The 26,361-nt window shown below is 42.0% G+C and overlaps 1 protein-coding gene across 3 annotated transcripts in view; it reads right to left on the bottom strand.

Annotated features, from left to right (window-relative positions):
- VPS52 (VPS52 subunit of GARP complex) overlaps window positions 1-26,361 on the bottom strand; it is a 78,008-nt gene that overhangs the window by 23,458 nt on the left and 28,189 nt on the right. For 2 of the 3 annotated variants that reach the window (XM_072921033.1, XM_072921032.1), the window contains exons 9-13: window positions 22,004-22,136; window positions 18,703-18,760; window positions 15,277-15,410; window positions 5,101-5,256; window positions 4,209-4,327 (exon numbers count right to left, since the gene is read on the bottom strand). In XM_072921033.1, coding sequence (XP_072777134.1) covers window positions 4,209-4,327; window positions 5,101-5,256; window positions 15,277-15,410; window positions 18,703-18,760; window positions 22,004-22,136 — 600 coding nt within the window. The remainder of the gene's footprint in view (window positions 1-4,208; window positions 4,328-5,100; window positions 5,257-15,276; window positions 15,411-18,702; window positions 18,761-22,003; window positions 22,137-26,361) is intronic. The other variant, XM_072921034.1, reaches the window with a different exon arrangement.

Genomic DNA, 26,361 nt, shown 5'->3' with positions numbered 1-26,361 from the left:
TCCTGGTGGACCTTTTTGGGAATTCCAAGGAAATTTTGGGAATTCTTGCTGGGAATTTCTGAAGGATTTTGGAGGAATTCCTGCTGGAGTTTTGGGAGTTTCTGACAGATTTTTGGGGAATTTCTGACAGATTTATTGGGAATTCCCACTGGGAATTTCTGGGAATTGTTGGGAATTTTGGGAATTCTCTCCCGTCGAGGGTGGGGGTGGGAATTCCTGCTGCATTTTTGGGAATTTCTGTTGGGATTTTTGGGATTTCCTGTTGGGATTTTTGGGAATTCCCGCTGGGAACTTTTGGGAATTCCTGCTGGGAATTTTTGGGAATTCTGAGGGATTTTTTGGGGAATTCCTGCTGGATTTTTTGGGAATTCCTGGTGGATTTTTGGGAATTCCTGGTGGGATTTTTGTGAATTCCTGCTGGATTTTTGGGAATTCTGGGTGGGAATTGTTGGGAATTCCGTGGATTTTCGGGAATTCTCACCCGTCGAGGGCAGGAACACCCCTCTTGGCCATGAGGGCTCCTGAGGGATTTTGGGGCAACTCCTGGTGGGATTTTTGGGAATTCCTGGTGGGATTTTTGGGAATTCTGGGTGGATTTTTTGGGAATTCCTGGTGGGAATTTTTGGGAATTCCAAGCATTTTTGGGCATTCTGAGGGATTTTTTTGGGAATTCCTGCTGGGATGTTTTGGGAATTCCAAGGAAATTTTGGGAATTTCTGTCGGATTTTTGTGGGAATTCTGGGGGATTTCAGGAATTCCCGCTGGGAATTGTTGGGAATTGTTGGGAATTGTTGGGAATTTCGGGAATCCTTGGGAATTTTGGGAATTCTCACCCATCGAGGGAGGGAACACCCCTCTTGGCCATGAGGGCGCGGAAGCTCCGGCACTGCCGGAAATTCCTGACCCATTTTGGGGGAATTCTGACGGATTTTTGGGAATTTCTGGCAGATTTTCGGGATTTCCCGCTGGGAATTGTTGGGAATTGTTGGGAATTTTGGGAATTCTCACCCGTCGAGGGCGGGCACGCCCCTCTTGGCCATGAGGATTCGTGAGGTGTTTTAGGGGAATTTCTAATGGATTTTTGTGGGAATTCTGGGGAATTTTGGGATTTCCTGATGGGATTTTTGGGAATTCCAAGGAAATGATGGGAATTCCTGGTGGGAATTTCTGAAGGATTTTGGAGGAATTCCTGCTGGATTTTTGGGAGTTTCTGACAGATTTTTGGGAAATTTCTGACGGATTTTTGGGGGAATTCCTGCTGGGAATTATTGGGAATTTTTGGGAATCGTTGGGAATTTTGGGAATTCTCACCCGTTGAGGGCTGGAACACCCCTCTTGGCCATGAGGGCTCCTGAGGGAATTTTGGGAATTCCTGCTGGATTTTGGGGAATTCCTGCTGGGATTTTTGGGGGAATTCTGGGAATTCCCGCTGGGAATTGTTGGGAATTCTGTGGATTTTCGGGAATTCTCACCCGTTGAGGGCGGGCACGCTGCGCTTGGCCATGAGGATTCGTGAGGTGTTTTAGGGGAATTTCTAATGGATTTTTGGGGGAATTCCGGGGAAATCTGGGATTTCCTGGTGGATTTTTGGGAATTCCAAGGAAATTTTGGGAATTCCTGCTGAGAATTTTTGGGAATTCTTGGTGGGAATTTCTGAAGGATTTTGGAGGAATTCCTGCTCAATTTTTGGGAATTCCCGCTGGGGATTATTGGGGGAATTCTGAGGATATTTTGGGAATTCCTGCTGGGATTTTTTTGGGAATTCCTGCTGGATTTTTGGGAATTCCTGGTGGGAATTTTTGGGAATTCCAAGGAAATCTGGGCATTCTGAGGGATTTTTTTGGGGAGTTCCTGCTGGATTTTTGGGAATTTCTGATGGATTTCTGGGGGAATTCTGAGAATTTTCGGGAATTCTTGCTGGGATTTTTGGGATTTCCTGCTGGGAATTTCTGGGAATTGTTGGGAATTTTGGGAATTCTCACCCGTCGAGGGCGGGCACGCCGCGCTTGGCCATGAGGGCGCGGAAGCTCCGGCACTGCCGGGAATTCCTGACCCATTTTGGGGGAATTCTGACGGATTTTTGGGAATTTTTGATGGATTTTTGGGATTTCCCGCTGGGAATTTTTGGGAATTGTTGGGAATTTCAGGAATTCTCACCCGTCGAGGGCGGGGGCGCCGCACTTGGCCATGAGGGCTCCTGAGGGAATTTCGGGATTTCCTGGTGGATTTTTTTGGAATTTCTGATGGATTTTTGTGGGAATTCCGGGAATTTCGGGAATTCCTGCTGGGAATTGTTGGGAATTCCGTGGATTTTCGGGAATTCTCACCCATCGAGAGCAGGAACACCCCTCTTGGCCATGAGGGCGCGGAAGCTCCGGCACTGCCGGGAATTCCTGACCCATTTTGGGGGAAATTCTGACGGATTTTGGAGGGAATTCCAGGGGAATTTTGGGAATTTTGGGTGGGAATTGTTGGGAATCGTTGGGAATTTTGGGAATTCTCACCCGTCGAGGGCGGGCACGCCCCGCTTGGCCATGAGGGAACCTGAGGGAATTTTGGGAATTCCCATTGAGATTTTTTGGGGGAATTCTGGGATTTCCCACTGGGAATTTCTGGGAATTGTTGGGAATTGTTGGGAATTGTTGGGAATTCCGTGGAATTTTGGGAATTCTCACCCATCGAGGGCGGAGACGCCGCACTTGGCCGTGAGGATTCGTCAGGTGTTTTAGGGGAATTTCTAATGGATTTTTGTGGGAATTCCGGGGAAATTTGGGATTTCTTGCTGGATTTTTGGGAATTCCAAGGAAATTTTGGGAATTCCTGCTGAGAATTTTTGGGAATTCCTGGTGGGAATTTCTGAAGGATTTTGGAGGAATTCCTGCTGGATTTTGGGGAGTTTCTGACAGATTTTTGGGGAATTTCTGACAGATTTTTTGGGAATTCCTGCTGGATTTTTGGGAATTCTGGGTGGGAATTTCTGGGAATTCCGTGGATTTTTGGGAATTCTCACCCGTCGAGGGCGGGCACGCCGCGCTTGGCCATGAGGGCGCGGAAGCTCCGGCACTGCCGGGAATTCCTGACCCATTTTGGGGGAATTCTGACGGATTTTTTGGGGGAATTCCGGGGGATTTTTGGGAATTCTGGGTGGGAATTGTTGGGAATCGTTGGAAATTTTGGGAATTCTCACCCGTCGAGGACGGGCACGCCCCTCTTGGCCATGAGGGCTCCTGAGGGAATTTTGGGAATTATTGCTGCATTTTTGGGAATTTCTGACGGATTTTTGGGGGGAATTCCTGGGAACTTTGGGGAATTCCTGGTGGGGATTTTTGGGAATTCCAAGGATTTTTGGGAATTCTGACGGATTTTTGGGGGAATTCTGAGGATTATTGGGAATTCCTGGTGAGATTTTTGGGAATTCCTGCTGAATTTTTGGGATTTCCTGGTGGATTTTTTGGGAATTCCTGCTGGGATTTTTTGGGAATTTTGGGGAATTTCTGGGAATTTTTTTGATTTTTGGGAATTCTCACCCGTCAAGGGTGAGGACGCCCCTCTGGGCCATGAGGATTTGTCAGGTGTTTCAGGGGAATTTCTGATGGATTTTTGTGGGAATTCCGGGGAATTTTGGGAATTCCCACTGGGAATTTTTGGGAATTCCGTGGAATTTTGGGAATTCTCACCCGTCGAGGGCGGGCACGCCGCGCTTGGCCATGAGGGCGCGGAAGCTCCGGCACTGCCGGGAATTCCTGACCCATTTTGGGGGAATTCTGAGGATTTTTGGGAATTTCTGCTGGAATTTTGGGAATTCTGGGTGGGAATTTTTGGGAATTCTGTGGATTTTCAGGAATTCTCACCCGTTGAGGGCGGGCACGCTGCGCTTGGCCGTGAGGATTCGTGAGGTGTTTTAGGGGAATTTCTAATGGATTTTTGTGGGAATTCCGGGGAATTTTGGGATTTCCTGCTGGGATTTTTGGGAATTCTGGGTGGGAATTTTTGGGAATTCTTGCTGCATTTTTGGGAATTCCTGCTGGGAATTTTTGGGAATTCCTTCTGGATTTTTTGGGAATTTCTGACAGATTTCTGGGGGAATTCTGAGGATTATTGGGAATTCCTGGTGAGATTTTTTGGGAATTCCTGCTGGATTTTTGGGAATTCCCACTGGGAATTTTTGGGAATTTCTGGGAATTCCATGGAATTTCGGGAATTCTCACCCGTCGAGGGCAGGAACACCCCGCTTGGCCATGAGGGCGCGGAAGCGCAGCGCCAGGTGGATGCAGAGGAAAACGGCGATGGCGTCGTAACAATCGGCCACGAAACTCTCCAGGTGCTTCTGGAAGGTTCCGCCCCTCAGAATTCCCGGAAAAACCCGGAAAAATCCGGGAATTTCCGGCAAAAACCCCGGGAAATTCGCAGTTTCCAAGGGAACGGCAAAAAAACCCCCCGAGAATGGGAGGGATGGAGGGGAAATGGGGAAAAGGAGGAAAAATTCCACAAAAATCATCAAATAGACCCAAAAAAATTCCCAAAAAATCGCAAATATCCCCAAAAAATGCCAAATATGCAAAAAAAAAAATCAGAAATGAACCCCCAAAAAAATCAGTCGAAATCCCAAAATATCCACAGAAATCCCCCAAAAAAATCCTCCCAAATCAACTCCCCAAAAATCCACAAATAAACTGCCGAATATTCCCTAAGAATTCTCACGGGCAAAATTCCTGAAAAATTCCCGGAAAATTCAAAATAAGCACAAAAAAAATACACCAAAAAAATAATTTTTTGCCATGATGGCATTGGACAATTCCTGGGCAGAGACCCCAAAAAATCCCCCAAAACTCACAAAAATCCCTAATAAATCCCAAAAAAAATCCCAAAAAATTCCTAAAATACCAAAAAAAATCCGAAAAAATCAAAAAAAATCCAAAAAAATCCCAAGTCCCAAAATCCCTGAAAAATCCCAAGAAAATTCAAAATAAACCCCAAAAAATCATTGAAAAATTCAAAATAAACCCAAAAAAATCCCAAAAAATCACCATAAAATCACCATAAAAGCCCCAAAACATCCCCAAAACATCCTAAAATTCCCAAAAAATTCCCGGAATTCACCTGGAACATGGAGAGGGTCCGTCCCATGACGGCGTTGAAGAGCTCCTGGGCGCCGGCGCCGCTGACCAGGAAGAATTCGCTGAGGAAGGCGAACTCGCGGCACGCGGCGTCCAACAGCGCAAAGTGCTGCGAGCGGAACAGCGACTCGAACGGGAACTGGGAACGGGAAAATAAACAGGGTCGGATCGGGAAAAATGGGGGAAAAATTCCCGAATTTTCCAAAAAAAACCGCCGGAAAATCGGACCAAGTTTGGCGGTTTTACGCCTTTTTTTGCCTTTTTTTTGTGGGTTTTTTTCAGATTATTTTGCAATTTTTTGCAATTTTTTCCCCAACTTTTCCTGATTTTTTTCCATGTTTTTCTTGGAAATAATTTGGAAAGGAGAAGGAAAAATTGGGAAAAAAAAAATCAGGAATTTTGCAAAAAAAAAAAAACAATCCACGGGAAAATCCGGCAATTTTGAGGGATTTTCTGCCTTTTTTTCCCCTTTTTCCTCCATTTTTTCACAATTTTTTCTCAATTTTTTCCATGTTTCTCTTGGAAAAAATCTGGAAAGGAGAAGGAAAAATTGGGAAAAAAATTCGTGAATTTTGCAAAAAAAAGCAGGAAAATCCAGCAGGTTTTGGGGGTTTTATGCCTTTTTCCCCCTTTTTCCTCCATTTTCCCACAATTTTTTCTCAATTTTTTATCAATTTTTTCCTTGTTTTTCTTGGAAAACATCTGGACAGGAGAAGGAAAAATTGAGAAAAAAATTCGGGAATTTTGCAAAAAAAAAGCAGGAAAATGCAGCAATTTTTGGGGGTTTTATGCCTTTTTTCCTGTTTCTTTTTTTCCATTTTCCCCCAATTTTTCGGTCACTTTTTAGATGTTTTTTTCACATTTTTCCTGGAAAAAATCTGGAAAATATTTCCCCTTTTTTTCTGGGATTTTCCCCCATTTTTTTCTGGGATTTTTTCCCCATTTTTCCTGGGATTTTTCCCATTTTTTCTGGGATTTTTCCCCATTTTTTTCTGGGATTTTTCCCCATTTTTCCTGGGATTTTCCCCATTTTTCCCCATTTTGGAGCTTTCCCTGCAGCGCAAAGTGCTGCGAGCGGAACAGCGACTCCAACGGGAACTGGGAACGGGAAAAACACCGGGATCGGATCGGGAAAAATGGGGAAAAAATTCCGGAATTTTCCAAAAAAAACCCCGGGAAAATCAGGTCAATTTTGGCGCTTTTACGCCTTTTTTTGGGATTTTTTTTGGGATTTTTTCACGATTTTTTTTCAATTTTTTACTTTTTTTTCCCAATTTTTTCTGATTTTTTTTCCATGTTTTTCTTGGAAAACATCTGGAAAGGAGAAGGAAAAAGTGGGGAAAAAAAATCCAGGAATTTTGCAAAAAAAAATCAGGAAAATCCAGCAGGTTTTGGGTGTTTTATGCCTTTTTTCCCCCTTTTTCCTCCATTTTTCCACAATTTAGTCTCAATTTTTTCTCAATTTTTTCCATGTTTCTCTTGGGAAAAAATCTGGAAAAGAGAAGGAAAAAGTGGGAAAGAAAATCAGGAATTTTGCAAAAAAAAAAACAGCCCACGGGAAAATCCAGCAATTTTGGGGGATTTTCTGCCTTTTTTTCCCCTTTTTCCTCCATTTTTCCTCCATTTTTTCTCAATTTTTTATCAACCTTTTCCATGTTTTTCTTGGAAAAAATTTGGAAAAGAGAAAGAAAAATTGGGAAAAAAGTCCGGGAATTTTGCAAAAAAAAGCAGGAAAATCCAGCAATTTTGGGGGATTTTCTGCCTTTTTTTCCCACTTTTTCCTCCATTTTTCCACAATTTTTTCACAATTTTTTCTCAATTTTTCCATGTTTTTTTTGGAAAACATCTGGAAATGAAAAGGAAAAATCGGGAAAAAATTAGGGAATTTAGCAAAAAAAAAAACCAGGAAAATGCAGCAATTTTGGGGGTTTTCTGCCTTTTTTCCCCTTTTTCCTCCATTTTTCCACAATTTTTTCTCAATTTTTTATCAACCTTTTCTATGTTTTTCTTGGAAAAAATCTGGAAATGAGAAGAAAAAAACTGACAAAAAAAAATTTGGGAATTTTGCAAAAAAAAAGCAGGAAAATCCAGCAATTTTGGGGGTTTTCTGCCTTTTTTCCTGTTTTTTTTTTCCCATTTTCCCCCAGTTTTTTGGTCACTTTTCAGATGTTTTTTCCCGTTTTTCCTGGGAAAAAATCTGGAAAATATTTCCCCATTTTTTTCTGGGATTTTTCCCTATTTTTCCTGGGATTTTCCCCATTTTTCCCCATTTTGGAGCTTTCCCAGCAGCGCAAAGTGCTGCGAGCAGAACAGCGACTCCAACGGGAACTGGGAACGGGAAAAACACCGGGATCGGATCGGGAAAAATGGGGAAAAAATTCCCGAATATTCCAAAAAAAACCCCGGGAAAATCGGGCCAATTTTGGCCATTTTACGCCTTTTTTTAGGTATTTTTCTGGATTTTTTTGCAATTTTTTCCCAATTTTTTCTAATTTTTTCCCATGTTTTTCTTGGAAAAAATCTGGAAAAGAGAAGGAAAAATTGGGAAAAAAATTCAGGAATTTTGCAAAAAAAAATGTGGGAAAATTGGGTGAATTTTGGGGGTTTAACGCCTTTTTTTTCATTTTTTACATTTTTTTCCCAATTTTTTCTGATTTTTTTTTGTTTATTTCTTGGAAAAAAATTTTGAAAAGAAAAGGAAAAACGGGGGGAAAAAAATCAGGAATTTTGCAAAAAAAAAAAAAAACCCACAGGAAAATCTGGCAATTTTTGGGTGTTTTCTGCCTTTTTCCCCCCCTTTTTCCTCCATTTTTCCACAATTTTTTTCTCAATTTTTTATCAATTTTTTCCTTGTTTTTCTTGGAAAACATCTGGAAAGGAGAAAGAAAAATTGGGAAAAAAGTCCGGGAATTTTGCAAAAAAAAAGTGGGAAAATCCAGCAATTTTTGGGGATTTTCTGCCTTTTTTTCCCCTTTTTCCTCCATTTTTCCTCCATTTTTTCTCAATTTTTTGTCAACCTTTTCTATGTTTTTCTTGTAAAAAATCTGGAAAAGAGAAAGAAAAATTGGGAAAAAATTCAGGAATTTTGCAAAAAAAAAAAAGCGGGAAAAATGCGGCAACTTTGGAGGAACTTTCTGGCTTTTTTCCTGTTTTTTTCCCATTCCCCCCCGATTTTTTGGTCACTTTTTAGATGTTTTTTTCCTGTTTTTCCTGGAAAAAATCTGGAAAATATTTCCCCATTTTTTCTGGGATTTTTCCCCATTTTTTCTGGGATTTTCCCCATTTTTTCTGGGATTTTTCCCCATTTTTTCTGGGATTTTTCCCCATTTTTTTCTGGGATTTCCCCATTTTTCCCCATTTTGGAGCCTTTCCAGCAGCGCGAAGTGCTGCGAGCGGAACAGCGACTCCAACGGGAACTGGGAATGGGAAAAACACCGGGATCGGATAGGGAAAAGTGGGGAAAAAATTCCGGAATTTTCCAAAAAAAACCACGCGAAAATCGGGTGAATTTTGGTGCTTTTATGCCTTTTTTTGCCTTTTTTGGGGGGATTTTTTTCAGATTTTTTTACAATTTTTTTTCCAATTTTTTTACATTTTTTCCCAATTTTTCCTATGTTTTTCTTGGAAAAAAATCTAGAAATGAGAAAGAAAAATTGGGGAAAAAAATTCGGGAATTTTGCAAAAAAAACAGGAAAATCCAGCAATTTTGGGGCATTTTTATGCCTTTTTTCCCCTTTTTCCTCCATTTTTTCACAATTTTTTCTCAATTTTTTCCTTGTTTTTCTTGGAAAACATCTGGAAATGAGAAGGAAAAATTGGGAAAAAAATACGGAAATTTTGCAAAAAAAAAGGAGGAAAATCCAGCAATTTTTGGGGGTTTTATGCCTTTTTTCCTGTTGGTTTTTTTTTTTCCCATTTTCCCCCAGTTTTTTGGTCACTTTTCCGATGTTTTTTCCCATTTTTCCTGGAAAAAATCTGGAAAATATTTCCCCATTTTTTCTGGGATTTTCCCCATTTTTCCTGGGATTTTTCCCAGTTTTTCCTGGGATTTTTCCCCATTTTTTCTGTGATTTTTCCCATTTTTCCCCATTTTGGAGCTTTCCCAGAAGCACAAAGTGCTGCGAGCGGAACAGCGACTTGAACGGGAACTGGGAACGGGAAAAACACCGGGATCGGATCGGGAAAAATGGGGAAAAAATTCCCGAATTTTCCAAAAAAAACCCCGGGAAAATCGGGCCAATTTTGGTCGTTTTACGCCTTTTTTTGTCGGTTTTTTTCGGATTTTTTTCATGATTTTTTGCAATTTTTTACATTTTTTTCCCAATTTTTTCTGATTTTTTTCCCATGTTTTTCTTGGAAAACTTCTGGAAACGAGAAGGAAAAATTGAGAAAAAAAATTTGGCAATTTTGCAAAAAAACCAGGAAAATCCAGCAATTTTTAGGGGTTTTATGCCTTTTTTCCCACTTTTTCCTCCATTTTTCCACAATTTATTCTCAAATTTTTTCTCAATTTTTTCCTTGTTTTTCTTGGAAAAAATCTGGAAAAGAGAAGGAAAAAAGGAGAAAAAAAATTCGGGAATTTTACCCAAAAAAAGTGGGAAAATTGGGCGAATTTTGGTGTTTTTATGCCATTTATTCGGATTTTTTTTCAGATTTTTTTCAGATTTTTTTCAAAATTTTTTTGGTCATTTTGAATGATTTTTCCCTCATTTTTTCCTGGAAAAAAAAGGGAAAAATAAGGAAAAACTGGGAAAAAAATCAGGAATTTTCCAAAAAAAAAACAAACCCTGTGGGAAAATCAGGTGAATTTTGAGGGTCTTACGCCTTTTTTTCGAATTTTTTTCAGATTTTTTGCCATTTTTTCTTCATTTTTTAGTAATATTTTTGCAATTTTTTTGCAATTCTTTCCTTTTTTTTTTTTTTTTTTGGAAACATTTGGGAAAAGAGAAGAAAAAATTGGGAAAAAAAATCAGGAATTTTGCAACAAAAACGCCGGAAAATCGGGCGAATTTCCCACCAATTTCCCCCCAAAAAATCCGATTTTCCCCCATTTTTTCCCCATTTTTCCCCATTTTTTTCCAATTTTTTCCCCATTTTTTGCTCCCAGTCCATCCCAGTTTGTCCCAGTATCCCCAATCCCCATTTCTCATCAATTTTGCCGAAAAAATCCGATTTTCCCCCATTTTTTCCCCTTTTTTCCCATTTTTTTTCCAATTTTTTCCCCATTTTTTGCTCCCAGTCCCTCCCAGTTTGTCCCAGTCCCTCCCAGTATCCCTCAATCCCCATTTCCCACCAATTTCACCGAAAAAATCCGATTTTTCCCCATTTTCCCCCCATTTTTCCCACTTTTTTCCTGATTTTTTCCCTGTTTTTTGCTCCCAGTCCCTCCCAGTTCATCCCAGTTTGTCCCAGTATCCCCAGTCCCCAATTCCCATCAATGTTGCCAAAAAAAATCTGATTTTCCCCCATTTTTTCCCCATTTTTCCCATTTTTTTTCCAATTTTTTCCCCATTTTTGGCTCCCAGTTTGTCCCAGTTTATCCCAGTTTTTCCCAGTATCCCCCAGTCCCCATTTCTCACAATTTCTTTGCTATTTTCACCCCCAAAAATCAGATTTTTCCCCATTTTCCCATTTCTTTTTGGTTTTTTCCATCCCAGTCCTTCCCAGTCCCTCCCAGTTTATCCCAGTCCCAATTTCCCATCAATTTCCCCCCAAAAAATCTGATTTTCCCCCCATTTTTTCCCTTTTTTTTTCCAATTTTTTCCCCATTTTTTGCTCCCAGTCCCTCCCAGTTTGTCCCAGTCCCTCCCAGTTTACCCCAATCCCCATTTCCCATCAATTTCCCCCCAAAAATCTGATTTCCCCCCATTTTTTTTCCCAATTTTTCCCTTTTTTTTCCAATTTTTTCCCTGTTTTTTGCTCCCAGTCCCTCCCAGTTTGTCCCAGTTTGTCCCAGTCCCTCCCAGTTTACCCCAATCCCCATTTCCCATCAATTTCCCCCCAAAAAATCTGATTTCCCCCCATTTTTTCCCAATTTTTCCCATTTTTTTTCCGATTTTTTCCCTGTTTTTTGCTCCCAGTCCCTCCCAGTCCATCCCAGTCCATCCCAGTTTGTCCCAGTTTGTCCCAGTATCCCCAATCCCCATTTCCCATCAATTTCCCCCCAAAAATCCGATTTCCCCCATTTTTTCCCCAATTTTTCCCATTTTTTTTCCCGATTTTTTCCCCGTTTTTTGCTCCCAGTTCCCCCCAGTCCGTCCCAGTCCATCCCAGTCCAACCCAGTCCCTCCCAGTCACTCCCAGTCCCCCCCCAGTATCCCCAATCCCCATTTCCCATCAATTTCCCTCCAAAAAATCCGATTTTCCCGCATTTTTTCTGCATTTTTTTCCCGATTTTTCCCATTTTTTTCCCGATTTTTTCCCCGTTTTTTGCTCCCAGTCCCTCCCAGTCCCTCCCAGTCCCTCCCAGTTTGGCCCAGTTTGCCCCAATCCCCATTTCCCATCAATTTCCCTCCAAAAAATCCAATTTTCCCCCATTTTTTCCGCATTTTTTCCCAATTTTTCCCATTTCTTTCCCGATTTTTCCCCGTTTTTTGCTCCCAGTCCCTCCCAGTTCCCTCCCAGTTTGTCCCCCCAGTCCCTCCCAGTCCATCCCAGTCCGTCCCAGTCCATCCCAGTTTGGCCCAGTTTGCCCCAATCCCCATTTCCCATCAATTTCCCCCAAAAAATCCGATTTTCCCCCATTTTTCCCCCATTTTCCCCATTTTTTTTTCCAATTTTTTCCCCATTTTTTGCTCCCAGTCCCTCCCAGCTCATCCCAGTCCCTCCCAGTCCGTCCCAGTCCATCCCAGTATCCCCCAATCCCCATTTCCCATCAATTTCCCCCCAAAAAATCCGATTTTCCTCCATTTTTTCACAATTTTCCCCATTTTTTCCCTGATTTTTGCCATTTTTTTCCCGATTTTTTCCCCGTTTTTTGCTCCCAGTCCATCCCAGTCCCTCCCAGTCCCTCCCAGTCCGTCCCAGTTTGGCCCAGTTTACCCAATCCCCATTTCCTATCAATTTCCCTCCAAAAAATCCAATTTTCCCCCATTTTTTCCCCAATTTTCCCCATTTTTTCCCCGATTTTTCCCATTTTTTTTGTCCGATTTTTTCCCCGTTTTTTGCTCCCAGTCCCTCCCAGTCCCTCCCAGTTTCCCCCAGTCCGTCCCAGTCCGTCCCAGTTTATCCCAGCCCCTCCCAGTCCATCCCAGTTTATCCCAGTTCATCCCAGTTTGTCCCAATCCCCATTTCCCATCAATTTCCCCCCAAAAAATCAGATTTTCCCCCATTTTTCCCCGATTTTTCCCATTTCTTTTTTTTCCCTGTTTTTTGCTCCCAGTCCCTCCCAGTCCATCCCAGTTTATCCCAGTTTGTCCCAGTCCCTCCCAGTCTGTCCCAGTCCCTCCCAGTATCCCCAATCCCCATTTCCCATCAATTGCCCCCCAAAAAATCCAATTTTCACCCATTTTTTCACAATTTTCCCCATTTTTCCCCCGATTTTTCCCATTTTTTTCCCGATTTTTTCCCCGTTTTTTGCTCCCAGTTTATCCCAGTCCATCCCAGTCCCCCCCAGTTTGTCCCAGTGTGTCCCAGTCTGTCCCAGTTCATCCCAGTATCTCCCAATCTCCATTTCCCATCAATTTCCCCCCCAAAAATCCAATTTTCCCCCATTTTTTCCCCATTTTCCCCATTTTTTCCCCGATTTTTGCCAATTTTTTTCCAATTTTTTCCCCGTTTTTTGCTCCCGGTCCCTCCCAGTCCCTCCCAGTCCCCCCCAGTCCCTCCTGGTCCCTCCCAGTCCGTCCCAGTCCCTCCCAGTTTGTCCCAGTCCCTCCCAGTCCATCCCAGTTTGGCCCAGTTTGCCCCAATCCCCATTTCCCATCAATTTCCCCCCAAAAAATCCAATTTTCACCCATTTTTTCCACATTTTTTTCCCAATTTTTCCCATTTTTCCCCCGATTTTTCCCCGTTTTTTGCTCCCAGTCCCCCCCAGTCCCTCCCAGTCCCCCCCAGTCCCTCCCAGTCCATCCCAGTCCGTCCCAATCCCCATTTCCCATCAATTTCCCAAAAAAAAATCCAATTTTCCCCCATTTTTCCCCCGATTTTTCCCATTTTTTTCCCGATTTTTTCCCCGTTTTTTGCTCCCAGTCCCTCCCAGTTTATCCCAGTCCCTCCCAGTCTGTCCCAGTTTGCCCCAATCTCCATTTCCCACTAATTTCGCCCCAAAAAATCCAATTTTCCCGCATTTTTTCTCCATTTTTTCCCAATTTTCCCCATTTTTTTCACGATTTTTTCCCATTTTTTTCCTCCCAGTCCCTCCCAGTCTGTCCCAGTCCCTCCCAGTATCCCCAATCCCCATTTCCATCAATTTCCACCCACAAAATCCGATTTCCCCCATTTTTTCCCCGATTTTTCCCATTTTTTTCCTGATTTTTTCCCCGTTTTTTTGCTCCCAGTCCCTCCCAGTCCGTCCCAGTTTGTCCCAGTTTATCCCAGTCCCTCCAAGTTTACCCCAATCCGCATTTCCCATCAATTTCCCCCAAAAAATCCGATTTCCCCCCATTTTTTCCCAATTTTTCCCATTTTTTTTCCGATTTTTTCACCGTTTTTTCCTCCCAGTCCATCCCAGTCCCTCCCAGTCCCTCCCAGTTCATCCCAGTTTGCCCCAATCCCCATTTCCCATCAATTTCCCCCCAAAATATCCAATTTTCCCCCATTTTTTCCCCATTTTTCCCATTTTTTGTCCTATTTTTTCCCCGTTTTTTGCTCCCAGTCCCCCCCAGTCCCTCCCAGTCTGTCCCAGTTTGTCCCAGTTTATCCCAGTTCATCCCAGTTTGCCCCAATCTCCATTTCCCATCAATTTCCCCTCCAAAAAATCCAATTTTCCCCCATTTTTTCCCAATTCTTCCCATTTTTTTCCCGATTTTTTCCCTGTTTTTTTGCTCCCAGTCCCCCCCAGTCCCTCCCAGTCTGTCCCAGTTTGTCCCAGTTTATCCCAGTTCCTCACAGTTTACCCCAATCCCCATTTCCCATTAATTTCCCCCCAAAAAATCCAATTTTCCCCCATTTTTTCCACGATTTTTCCCATTTTTTTTGTCCGATTTTTTCCCCGGTTTTTGCTCCCAGTCCGTCCCAGTCCCTCCCAGTCCCTCCCAGTCCCCCCCAGTCCCTCCCAGTCCCTCCCAGTCCATCCCAGTTTGGCCCAGTTTGCCCCAATCCCCATTTCCCATCAATTTCCCTCCAAAAAATCCAATTTTCACCCATTTTTTCCGCATTTTTTTCCCAATTTTTCCCATTTTTTTTCCAATTTTTTCCCCGTTTTTTGCTCCCAGTCCCTCCCAGTCCCCCCCAGTCCCTCCCAGTCCATCCCAGTATCCCCAATCCCCATTTCCCATCAATTTCCCCCCAAAAAATCCAATTTTCCCCCATTTTTTCCCAATTTTCCCCATTTTTCCCCCAATTTTTCCCATTTTTTTCCCGATTTTTTCCCCGTTTTTTGCTCCCAGTCCGTCCCAGTCCCTCCCAGTTTATCCCAGTTTATCCCAGTTCATGCCAGTATCCCCAATCTCCATTTCCCATCAATTTCCCTCCAAAAAATCCAATTTTCCCCCATTTTTTCTGCATTTTTCCCCGATTTTTCCCATTTTTTCCCCGATTTTTTCCCCGTTTTTTGCTCCCAGTCCCCCCCAGTCCCTCCCAGTCCCTCCCAGTTTGTCCCAGTTCATCCCAGTATCCCCAATCCCCATTTCCCATCAATTGCCGCCCAAAAAATCCAATTTTCCCCAATTTTTCCCATTTTTTCCCAATTTTCCCCGTTTTTTGCTCCCAGTCCCTCGCAGTCCCTCCCAGTCCGTCCCAGTCCATCCCAGTTTATCCCAGTTTGTCCCAGTCCCTCCCAGTTTATCCCAGTTCATCCCAGTTTGTCCCAATCCCCATTTCCCATTATTTCCCTCCAAAAAATCCAATTTTCACCCAATTTTCCCCCATTTTTCCCCTATTTTTCCCATTTCTTTCCCGATTTTTTCCCCGTTTTTTGCTCCCAGTCCCTCCCAGTCCCCCCCAGTCCCTCCCAGTCCCTCCCAGTCCCTCCCAGTTTATCCCAGTTCCCCCAGCTCACCCTCTGCTCGCCCTTGGCGGCGGCGTGGGGGACGATGATCGGCGCCTCGAGCTCCGCGGGGCCGATGATGGCGCCGCGGTTCCCCAGCGTGAAAACCGTGTTACGGCTGCGCAGCGACGGCTTCGAGAAGAACCGTGCCCAAAAGTCAAGGAATTCACCCCAAAATAGCCAAAAATATCCCAAAATACCCTAAAAAAATCCTATAAAAATCATCCCAAAATCCCCAATCCCGGGGCAGCCCCATGTTCCGGCTGCGCAGCGACGGCTTCGAGAAGAACCGTGCCCAAAAGTCAAGGAATTCACCCCAAAATATCCTAAAAAAATCCCAGAAAAATTCCCCCCAAAAATCCCCCCAAAAAACCCTCAAAATCCCATAAAAAACCCCAAAAATCCCCTGAAAAATCCCATAAAAAACCCCAAAAATACCCCAGAAAAGCCACCAAAATCATCCCAAAAATCATCTCAAAAATCCACCAAAATCGTCCCAAAAATACCCCAAAATCATCCCAAAAATCATCTCAAAAATCCACCAAAATCACCCCAAAAATCATCCCAGAAATCATCCCAAAAATCATCCCAGAAATCAACCCAAAAATCCCCCCAAAAGTCCAAACCAATCATCCCAAAAATCATCCCAAAATCATCCCAAAAATCATCTCAAAAATCCCCAAAATCATCTCCAAAATTCCCAGAAATCAACCCAAAAATCCACCAAAATCATCCCAAAAAATCCCTACAAAAAATCATCCCCAAAATCCACCAAAAATCACCCCAAAAATGATCCCAAAAATCGACCAAAATCATCCCAAAAAATCCCCAAAAATCATCCCAAAAATCCTCCCAAAAATCCCCAAAAATCCCCAATCCCGGGGCAGTCCCGTGTTGCGGCTGCGCAGCGACGGCTTCGAGAAGAACCGTGCCCAAAAGTCAAGGAATTCACCCCAAAATAGCCCCAAAATATTCCCAAATACATCCCAAAATATCCCATAAAAATTCCCCCAAAAATCCCATTAAAACTCCCCGAAAATAATCCCAAAAAATCCCCCAAAATCTCTTAAAATATCCCAAAATATCCCTAAAATATCCCAAAAAAACCCCATCAAAATCCCCCAAAAATCATTCCAAAAATCATCCCAAAAATCATTCCAAAAATCTACCAAAAATACCCCAAAAATCCCGAAAAATCATGCCAAAAATCCTGAAAGCTCATCCCAAAAAATCCCCACAAAAACCATCCCAAAAATCATCCCAAAAATCCCCAAAATCACCCCAAAAGTCCAAACCAAACATCCCAAAAATCGTCCCCAAAATCGACCAAAATTGTCCCCAAAATCCCCCAAAAATCATCCCAAAAATCCCCAAAAATCATCCCAAAAATCGACCAAAATCATCCCAAAATTCCCCAAAAATCCCCAATCCCGGGGCAGCCCCGTGTTGCGGCTGCGCAGCGACGGCTGCGAGAAGAACCGTGCCCAAAAGTCAAGGAATTCACCCCAAAATATCCACAAAATATCCCTAAAATATCCCCAAATATCTCCAAATACATCCCCAAAAAATCCCCTAAAAATTCCCCAAAAATCCCCTAAAAAATCCCATTAAAAACCCCCAAAACCTCCAAAAAATCCCATTATAAAACCCCAAAAATACCACAGAAAAGCCAAAAAAATCCCAAAAATCCACCCAAATCACCCCAAAAATCATCCCAAAAATCATCCCAAAACCCTAAAGATTGTCCCAAAAATCCCCCAAAAAGTCTCAAAAATCATCCCAAAAGTCCATGAAAATCACCCCAAAAATCACCCCAAAAATCCCCAATCCCGGGGCAGTCCCGTGTTGCGGCTTCGAGAAGAACCGTGCCCAAAAGTCAAGGAATTCACCCCAAAATTGCCCCAAATATCCCAAAATATCTCAAAAAAATCCTATAAAAATCCCCCCAAAAATCCCCCCCAAAATCCCTCAAAATAATCCCAAAATAATCCCAAAAAATCCCCCAAAATCTCTCGAAATATCCCCAAAATATCCCCCAAAAATATCCCCAAAATATCCCTAAAATATCCACAAAAAAAACCCCAAAAATCCCATTAAAAAATCTCAAATCAATCCCAAAAATTCCCAAAAATTCCCAAAATCCCAAAAATTCCCCAAAATTCAAAACCCCTCCATAAATCCCCAAAATCCTCAAAAAAATTCCCAAAAAATTCCCCAAAATTCCCAAAAATCCCCAAGATTCCCTAAAAAAATCCCCCAAAAAATCCCAAAAATTCCCCAAAAATTCCCCCAAATTCCCAAAAACTCCCAAAAAATTCCCAAAAATTGCCTAAAATTCCCCCAAAACCCCAAAAATCTCATTTAAAATCTCAAATCAATCCTGAATATTCCCAGAAAATTCCAAAAATTCCCTAAAATTCAAAACCCCTCCAAAAATCCCCCAAACCCTCAAAAAAGTCCCCAAAAATTTCACAAAATTCCCCAAAATTCCCAAAATCCCCCCCAAATTCCCTAAAAAAATCCCCCCAAAAATTCAAAAAATTCAAAAAAAATTCCCTCAAATTCCCAAAAACCCCCCAAAAAATCCCAAAAAATTCCAAAAAATTGCCTAAAATTCCCCAAAAATTCCGCAAAATTCCCCAAATTCCCCAAAAATTCCCCAAAACCCCTGAAAATCCCAGAAGAAATACCAGAAAAAATCCCCCAAAAAACCCAAAAGTACTAAAAAAACCCCCAAAAAACCGCAAAAATCCCATTAAGAAATCTCAAATCAATCCCAAATATTCCCAAAAAATTCCCCAAAAATTCCCCAAATTCCCAAACCTCCGAAAATCCCAGAAGAAATGCCAGAAAAAAATCCCCCAAAAACCCCCAAAATCCTAAAAAATCCCCAAAAAAACCCAAAAATCCCATTAAAAAAATCTCAAATCAATACCAAAAATCCCAAAAAAATCACAAAAATACCCAAAATTCCCCAAACTCCAAAAATCCCAGAAGAAATGGCAGAAAAAAATCCCCAAAAAACCTCAAAAATCCCATTAAAAAATCTCAAATCAATCCCAAATATTCCCAGAAAATCCCAAAAATTCCCAAAATCCCAAAAATTCCCCAAAATTCAAAATCCCTCCAAAAATCCCCAAAATCCTCAAAAAAATTCCCAAAAAGTTCCCCAAAATTCCCAAAAATCCCCAAGATTCCCTAAAAAAATCCCCCAAAGAATCCCAAAAATTCCCAAAAAATTCCCCCAAATTTCCAAAAACTCAAAAAAAATTCCCCCAAATTCCCAAAAACTCCCAAAAAATTCCAAAAAAATTCCCAAAATTTGCCTAAAATTCCCCAAAAACCCAAAAAAATCCCATTAAAAAAATCTCAAATCAATCCTGAATATTCCCAAACTTCCCGAAATTCCGGAATTCCGGCATTCCCGCTGCGGGATATCCTTGCGGGCCGTGTCCTCGACGCCCATCAGGTCGTCCTTCTCCGCCACCTCCTCGTACTGCGGAATGCCCAAAATTCCACAATTAGCCCCAAATTTACCAAATTTACCAAATTCCCAAGAATTCCCCAAAATTCCAGGAAATTTTGGGGAAATTTTGGGGGATTTGGGACCTTTCGGAGGGAAATTCGGATGGAAAATTTGGGGAAAATTCGGGAAAATTTGAGGAAATATTTTGGGAAAATTGGGAAAAATTTGGGAAAATTGGGGAAAATGAATGAAAAATTTTGGGAAAATTGGGAAAATTGGAGGGAAAATTTTGGGAAAATTGGGGGAAATTTCAGGGAAATCGGGGAAAATTTGGGGAAATTTTGAGGGAAAGTTTTGGGAAAATTCGAGGGAAAATTGGGGAAATTTGAGGAAATATTTTGGGAAAACTGGGGACAATTTGGGAAAATTGGGGGGAAATCGGGGAAAATTTGGGAAAATTAGTGAAATTGGAGGAAAAATTTTGGGAAAAATGGGGGAAATTTGGGGGAAATCAGGGAAAATTTGGAAAATTTTGAGGGAAAATTTTGGGAAAATTTGAGGGGAAATTGGGGAAATTGGAGGGAAAATTTGGGAAAATTGGGAAAATTTAAGGAAAAATTTTGGGAAAATTTGGGGGAAATTGGGGAAAATTCAAGGAAAATTGGGGAAATTTGAGGGAAATTTTTGGGAAAATAGTGGGAAATTTGGGGGAAATCAGGAAAAAATTCAGGGAAATTGGGGAAAAGGGAGAACTGGGAAAAATCAAGGAAAATTGGGAAAATTTGAGGGGGAAAAAGGGGAAATTGGGGAAATTTGAGAGAAATTTTTGGGAAAATTTGGGAAAATTCAGAGAAATTAGGGAAATTTGAGGGAAAATTTTGGGAAAATTTGGGGGAAATTTGGGGGAAATTTGGGGGAAATCGGGGAAAATTCAGGGAAATTGGGCGAAAAAGGGAAAATTGGGAAAATTCAAGGAAAATTGGGAAAATTTGTGGGGGGAAAGGAGTAATTCAGGGAAAATGGAGGAAAATGTGAGGAAAAATGGGGAAATGGTGGGAAAATTCAGGGGAAATTCAGGGAAATTTGGGAAAATTCATGGAAATGTGAGGAAAAAAGGGAAAATATTGGGAAAATTGGAGGGAAAATTCAGAGAAATTTGGGAAAACACTGGGAAAAAATCAGGGAAAATTGAGGAAAATTTAAGAAAAAAAAGAAGAAAAATATTGGGAAAATTGAGGAAATGTTGAGGAAAATAAAGGGAAAACGTTGGGAAAATTCTGGGAAATTTGGGAAAATTCTGGGAAATTTGGGAAAACTTCATGAAAATTGGGAAAACTTTGGGAAAATTGGGAAAAGGCGGGAAAAGTTGGGAAATATGGGAAATTTGAGGAAAAAAACTGGAAAATTGTGGGAAAATTCAGGGAAATTTGGAAAAATTGAGGGAAATATGAGGGAAAATTCAGGGGGAAAAAAGGGAAAATTGTGGGAAAATTCATGGAAATGTGGGAAAATTCCAGGAAATTTGGGAAAACTTTGGGAAAATTGGGAAAAGTCTGCAAAAGTTGGGAAATTTGAGGAAAAAAAAGGGAAAATTCAGAAAAACTTGGTGAAATTCAGGGAAAATTCAGGGGGAAAATTCAGGTAAATTTGGGAAAATTGAGGGGAAAAAAGGGAAAAGGGTGGGAAAATATTGGGAAAATTGAGGAAAATTCAGGGAAAAAAAGGGAAAATTGAGGGAAATTTGGGAAAATTTGGGAAAAATGAGGGAAAATTGTGGGAAATGTGAGGAAAAAAGGAAAATATTGGGAAAATATTGGGGAAATTGAGGGAAAAATTATGGAAAAAAAGGGAAAATGGTGGGAAAATTCAGGGAAATTTGGGAAAATTGGGGGAAACATGAGAAAAAAAGGAAAATATTGGGAAAATTGAGGGAAAATTCTGGGAAAATTCCGGGAAAAATTGGAAAAAGGCTGGAAAAGTTGGGAAATTCAGGAAATTTGAGGGGAAAAAAGGAAAAATGGGGGAAAATTGAGGGAAAATTGAGGGAAAATTCAAGAAAATGTGAGGAAAAATTCAGGGAAACAAAGGGAAAATGGTGGGAAAACTTCGGGAAATTTGGGAAAAATCTGTGAATTTTGGGAAAACTTCGGGAAAATTGGGAAAAGGCTGGAAAAGTTGGGAAATTTGGGAAATTTGAGGGGAAAAGGGGGAAAATTCAGGGAAATTTGAGGAAACTGAGGGAAAATTCAGGGGAAAAAAGGGAAAATGGTGGGAAATTCAGGGAAATTTGGGAAAATTGAGGGGGAAAAAGGAAAATATTGGGAAAATTGAGGGAAATGTGAGGGAAAATTCAGGGGGAAAAAAGGGAAAATGGTGGGAAAAATCCGGGAAATTTCGGAAAATTCCAGGAAATTTGGGAAAACTTCAGGAAAATTGGGAAAAGGCTGGAAAAGTTGTGAAATTTGGGAAATTTGAGAAAAAGAAGGGAAAATGGGGGAAATTCAGGGAAATTTGGGAAAATTGAGAGAAAATTCAGGGGAAAAAGGAAAATGGGGGAAAATTCAGGGAAATTTGGGAAAATTGAGGGAAATGTGAGGGAAAATTCAGGGGGGAAAAAGGGAAAATGCTGGGAAAATTCCAGGAAATTTCGGAAAATTCCAGGAAATTTGGGAAAACTTCAGGAAAATTTGGAAAAGGCTGGAAAAGTTGGGTAATCTGGGAAATATGAGTAAAAAGGTGGGAAAATTCAGGGAAATTTGGGAAAATTAGGGAAAATTGAGGGAAAATTGAGGGAAATGTGAGGAAAAAAGGAAAATATTGGGAAAATTCAGGGAAAATTCAGGGAAAAAAGGGAAAATTGTGGGAAAATTCAGGGAAATTTAAGAAAATTTGGGAAAAATGAGGGAAAATTGTGGGAAATGTGGGGGAAAAAGGAAAATATTGGGAAAATTCAGGGAAAATTCAGGGAAAATTCAGGGAAAATTCAGGGAAAAAATAGAAAATGGTGGGAAAATTCAGGGAAATTTGGGAAAACTTTTGAAAATTGGGAAATGGCTGGAAAAGTTGGGAAATTTGGGAAATTTGAGGGAAAAAAAGGGAAAATATTGGGAAAATATTGGGAAAATATTGGGAAAATTCTGGGGAAAAAAGGGAAAATGGTGTGAAAATTCAGGGAAATTTGGGAAAATGTTGGGAAAACTTTGTGCCAAGCCGGGAAAACTTTGTGAAAAGTTGGGAAAACCCAGGAAAAGTTGGGAATTCGGGAATGCGCACCTGGACCTTCATGAGGCGCGCGCTGTAGGAGCGGAAATAGGAGAAGTGGACGCGGCCGACGGTGCCGACGTAGTGATCCCGCAGCTCCTGCGCCGCCGCCCGCTCCTGCCCCAGCAGGAACTGGTAGAAAAACCTGGAATGCGGGAATTTTGGGAATTTTCAGAATTTTGGGGAATTTTGGGGAGCTGAGGGGGGAGGTTTTGGGGGGGTTTTAGGGAGTTTTGAGGAGGTTTTGGGTGGTTTTAGGTGGATTTGGGATGGAATTCCCTGATTTTGGGGCTCTCTGAGGAAGATCCAAGGGGATTTTTTGGGGATTTTCAGGAATTTTTAGGGATTTTTGGGGATTTTCAGGAATTTTTAGGGATTTTTGGGAATTTTGGGATGTGGAGGTGAAGGTTTTGGGGAGTTTTTAGGGAGTTTTGGGGAGTTTTGAGGGGTTTTTGGGTGGTTTTATGTGGATTTGGGATGGAATTCCCAAGATTTGGGGCTCTCTGAGGAAGATCCAAGGGGGAATTTTGGGAATTTTGGGGATTTTCAGGAATTTTGGGGAATTTTGGGGAATTCTGGGCATTTTTGGAAGGGAATTTTCTGAATTTCTGGGAATTTTGGGGCTGAGGTTTTTGGTGCCGCAGCGATCCCGCAGCTCCTGCGCCGCCGCCCGCTCCTGCCCCAGCAGGAACTGGTAGAAAAACCTGGAATTCGGGAATTTTGGGATTTTGGGAATTTTGGGAATTTTGGGGATCTGAGGGGGGAGGTTTTGGGGGGTTTTTAGGGAGTTTTGGGGAGTTTTTGGGTGGTTTTAGGTGGATTTGGGATGGAATTCCCTGATTTTGGGGCTCTCTGAGGAAGATCCAAGGGGAATTTTTGGGAAATTTGGGGGATTTTCAGGAATTTTTGGGGATTTTTGGGAAGTTTGGGATGTGAAGTTGAAGGTTTTGGGGGGTTTTTAGGGAGTTTGAGGGAGTTTTGAGGAGTTTTTGGGTGGTTTTAGGTGGATTTGGGATGGCATTCCCTGATTTTGGGGCTCTCTGAGGAAGATCCAAGGGGGAATTTTGGGAATTTTGGGGATTTTCAGGAATTTTGGGGAATTTTGGGGAATTTTTGGGAAGTTTGGGATCTGGCGGTGGAGGTTTTGGGGGATTTTAGGGAGTTTTGGGGAGTTTTGAGGAGTTTTAGGTGTGTTTGGGATGGAATTCCCAGGATTTTGGGGCTCTCTGAGGAATATTCATGGGGAAATTTGGGAGTTTTGGGGAATTTTTGGGAATTTTTGGGAATTTTTGTGAATTTTTGGGAATTTTCTGGAATTTGGGGATGTGGAGCAGGAGGTTTGGGGAGTTTTGAGGAGTTTTTGGGTGGTTTTAGGTGGATTTGGGATGGAATTCCCTGATTTTGGGGCTCTCTGAGGAAGATCCAAGGGGGAATTTTGGGAATTTTGGGAATTTATGAAATTTTTGGGAATTTTGGGGAATTTTTGGGAAGTTTGGGATGTGGAGGTGAAGGTTTTGGGGGGTTTTTAGGGAGTTTTGAGGAGTTTCTGGGTGGATTTGGGATGGAATTTCCCTGATTTTGGCCTCTCTGAGGAAGCTCAAAGTGGGAATTTGGGGAATTTTTAGGAATTTTTGGGAATTTTTAGGAATTTTTAGGAATTTTCTGGAATTTGGGGATCTGAGGGGGGAGGTTTTGGGGGGTTTTTAGGGAGTTTTGGGGAGTTTTTGAGGAGTTTTCGGGTGGTTTTAGGTGGGTTTGGGATGGAATTCCCTGATTTTGGGGCTCTCTGAGGACGATCCAAGAGAGAATTCTGGGAATTTTTTGGGATTTATGAAATTTTTGGGAATTTTTGGGAAGTTTGGGATGTGGAGAGGGAGGTTTTGGGGGGGTTTTTAGGGAGTTTTGGGGATTTTTGAGGAATTTTTGTGTGGGTTTGGGATGGAATTCTCAGGATTTTGGGTCTCTCTGAGGAATATTCATGGAGAAAATTTGGGGATTTTGGGGAATTTTTGGGAATTTTTGGGAATTTTCGGGAAGTTTGGGAAATTTTTGGGAAGTTTGGGATGTGGAGGTGGAGGTTTTGGGAGTTTTGGGGGATTTTTGATGTGTTTTTGGGTGGTTTTAGGTGGATTTGGGATGGCATTTCCTGGTTTTGGGCCTATCTGAGGACGATCCAAAGGGGAATTTTGGGACTTTTTTGGAATTTATAAAATTTTTGGGAATTTTTGGGAAGTTTGGGATCTGGAGGTGGAGGTTTTGGGGGGTTTTTAGGGAGTTTGGGGGAGTTTTGAGGAGTTTTTGGGTGGTTTTCGGTGGTTTTGGGATGGAATTCCCTGATTTTGGGGCTCTCTGAGGAAGATCCAAGGGGGAATTTTGGGGATTTTCAGGAATTTTTAGGGATTTTTGGGAAGTTTGGGATGTGGAGGTCGAGGTTTGGGGGGGTTTTAGGGAGTTTTGGGTGGATTTTTGAGGAGTTTTTGGGTGGTTTTCGGTGGTTTTGGGATGGAATTCCCTGATTTTGGGGCACTCTGAGGAAGATCAAAGAGAGAATTTTGGGAATTTTTGGGAAGTTTGGGGTGTGGAGGTGGAGATTTTGGGGGGTTTTTAGGGAGTTTTGGAGGAGTTTTTGGGTGGTTTTAGGTGGTTTTAGGATGGAATTCCCTGATTTTGGCCTCTCTGAGGAAGATCCAAGTGGGAATTTGGGGAATTTGGGGAATTTGGGGAATTTTTAGGAATTTTTAGGAATTTTTAGGAATTTTTAGGAATTTTTAGGAATTTTTAGGAATTTTTAGGAATTTTTAGGAATTTTCAGGAATTTGGGGATGTGGAGCGGAAGGGTTTGTGGATTTTAGGGAGTTTTGGGGAGTTTTGAAGAGTTTTTGGGTGGGTTTGGGATGGAAACCTCAGGATTTTGGGGCTCTCTGAGGAATATTCATGGGGAAATTTGGGGATTTTGGGGAGCTTTTGGGAATTTTCTGGAATTTTCTGGAATTTTCTGGAATTTGGGGATGTGGAGCAGGAGGTTTGGGGAGTTTTGAGGAGTTTTTGGGTGGTTTTAGGTGGATTTGGGATGGAATTCCCTGATTTTGGGGCTCTCTGAGGAAGATCCAAGGGGGAATTTTGGGAATTTTTTGGGATTTCTGAAATTTTTGGGAAGTTTGGGGAATTTTTGGGAAGTTTGGGATGTGGAGGTGGAGGTTTTGGGGGGTTATTAGGGAGTTTTGGGGGGTTTTGAGGAGGTTTTGGGTGGTTTTAGGCGGATTTGGGATGGCATTTCCTGGTTTTGGGGCTCTCTGAGGAAGATCCAAGGGGGAATTTTGGGAATTTTTGGGATTTTCAGGAATTTTTGGGAATTTTGGGCATTTTTGGGAGGGAATTTTCTGAATTTCTGGGAATTTTGGGGCTGAGGGTTTTGGTGCCGCAGTGATCCCGCAGCTTCTGCCCCAGCAGGAACTGGTAGAAAAACCTGCAATGACGGAATTTTGGGAATTTCAGGAATTTTGGGAATTTTGGGGTGTGGAGGTGGAGGTTTTGGGGGGATTTTAGGGAGTTTGGGGGAGTTTTTGGGTGGTTTTAAGTGGATTTGGGATGGAATTCTCAGGATTTTGGGGCTCTCTGAGGAATATTCATGGGGAAATTTGGGGATTTTGGGGAATTTTGGGAATTTGGGGGAATTTTTGGGAAGTTTGGGATGCGGAGGTGGAGGTTTTGGGGGTTTTTAGGGAGTTTTGGGGGATTTTTGGGGAGTTTTTGGGTGGTTTTAGGTGGATTTGGGAATGGAATTCCCTGATTTTGGGGCTCTCTGAGGAAGATCAAAGGGGGATTTTTGGGAATTTTGGGGATTTTCAGGAATTTTTGGGAATTCTGGGCATTTTTGGGAGGGAATTTTCTGAATTTCTGGGAATTTTGGGGCTGAGGCTTTTGGTGCCGCAGTGATCCCGTAACTCCTGCGCCGCCGCCCGCTCCTGCCCCAGCAGGAACTGGTAGAAAAACCTGGAATGCGGGAATTCCGGAATTTTGGGAATTTTGGGGGATTTTGGGGAGCTGAGGGGGGAGGTTCTGGGGGGTTTTTAGGGAGTTTTGGGGAGTTTTTGGGTGGTTTTAGGTGGATTTGGGATGGAATTCTCAGGATTTTGGGGCTCTCTGAGGAAGATCAAAGGGGGATTTTTGGAATTTGGGGGATTTTCAGGAATTTTGGGGAATTTTGGGGAATTTTCTGGAATTTGGGGATGTGGAGCAGGAGGTTTTGGGGGGTTTTTAGGGAGTTTTGAGGAGTTTCTGGGTGGGTTTGGGATGGAATTTCCCTGATTTTGGCCTCTCTGAGGAAGCTCAAAGTGGGAATTTGGGGAATTTTTAGGAATTTTTGGGAA

Source organism: Taeniopygia guttata, chromosome 35 (genome assembly GCF_048771995.1).
Source record: "Taeniopygia guttata chromosome 35, bTaeGut7.mat, whole genome shotgun sequence".
NCBI classification, from domain to species: domain Eukaryota; kingdom Metazoa; phylum Chordata; class Aves; order Passeriformes; family Estrildidae; genus Taeniopygia; species Taeniopygia guttata.
The sequence above is the reverse complement of the archived record's forward strand: the minus strand, read 5'-3'. Positions and strand labels throughout refer to the sequence as shown.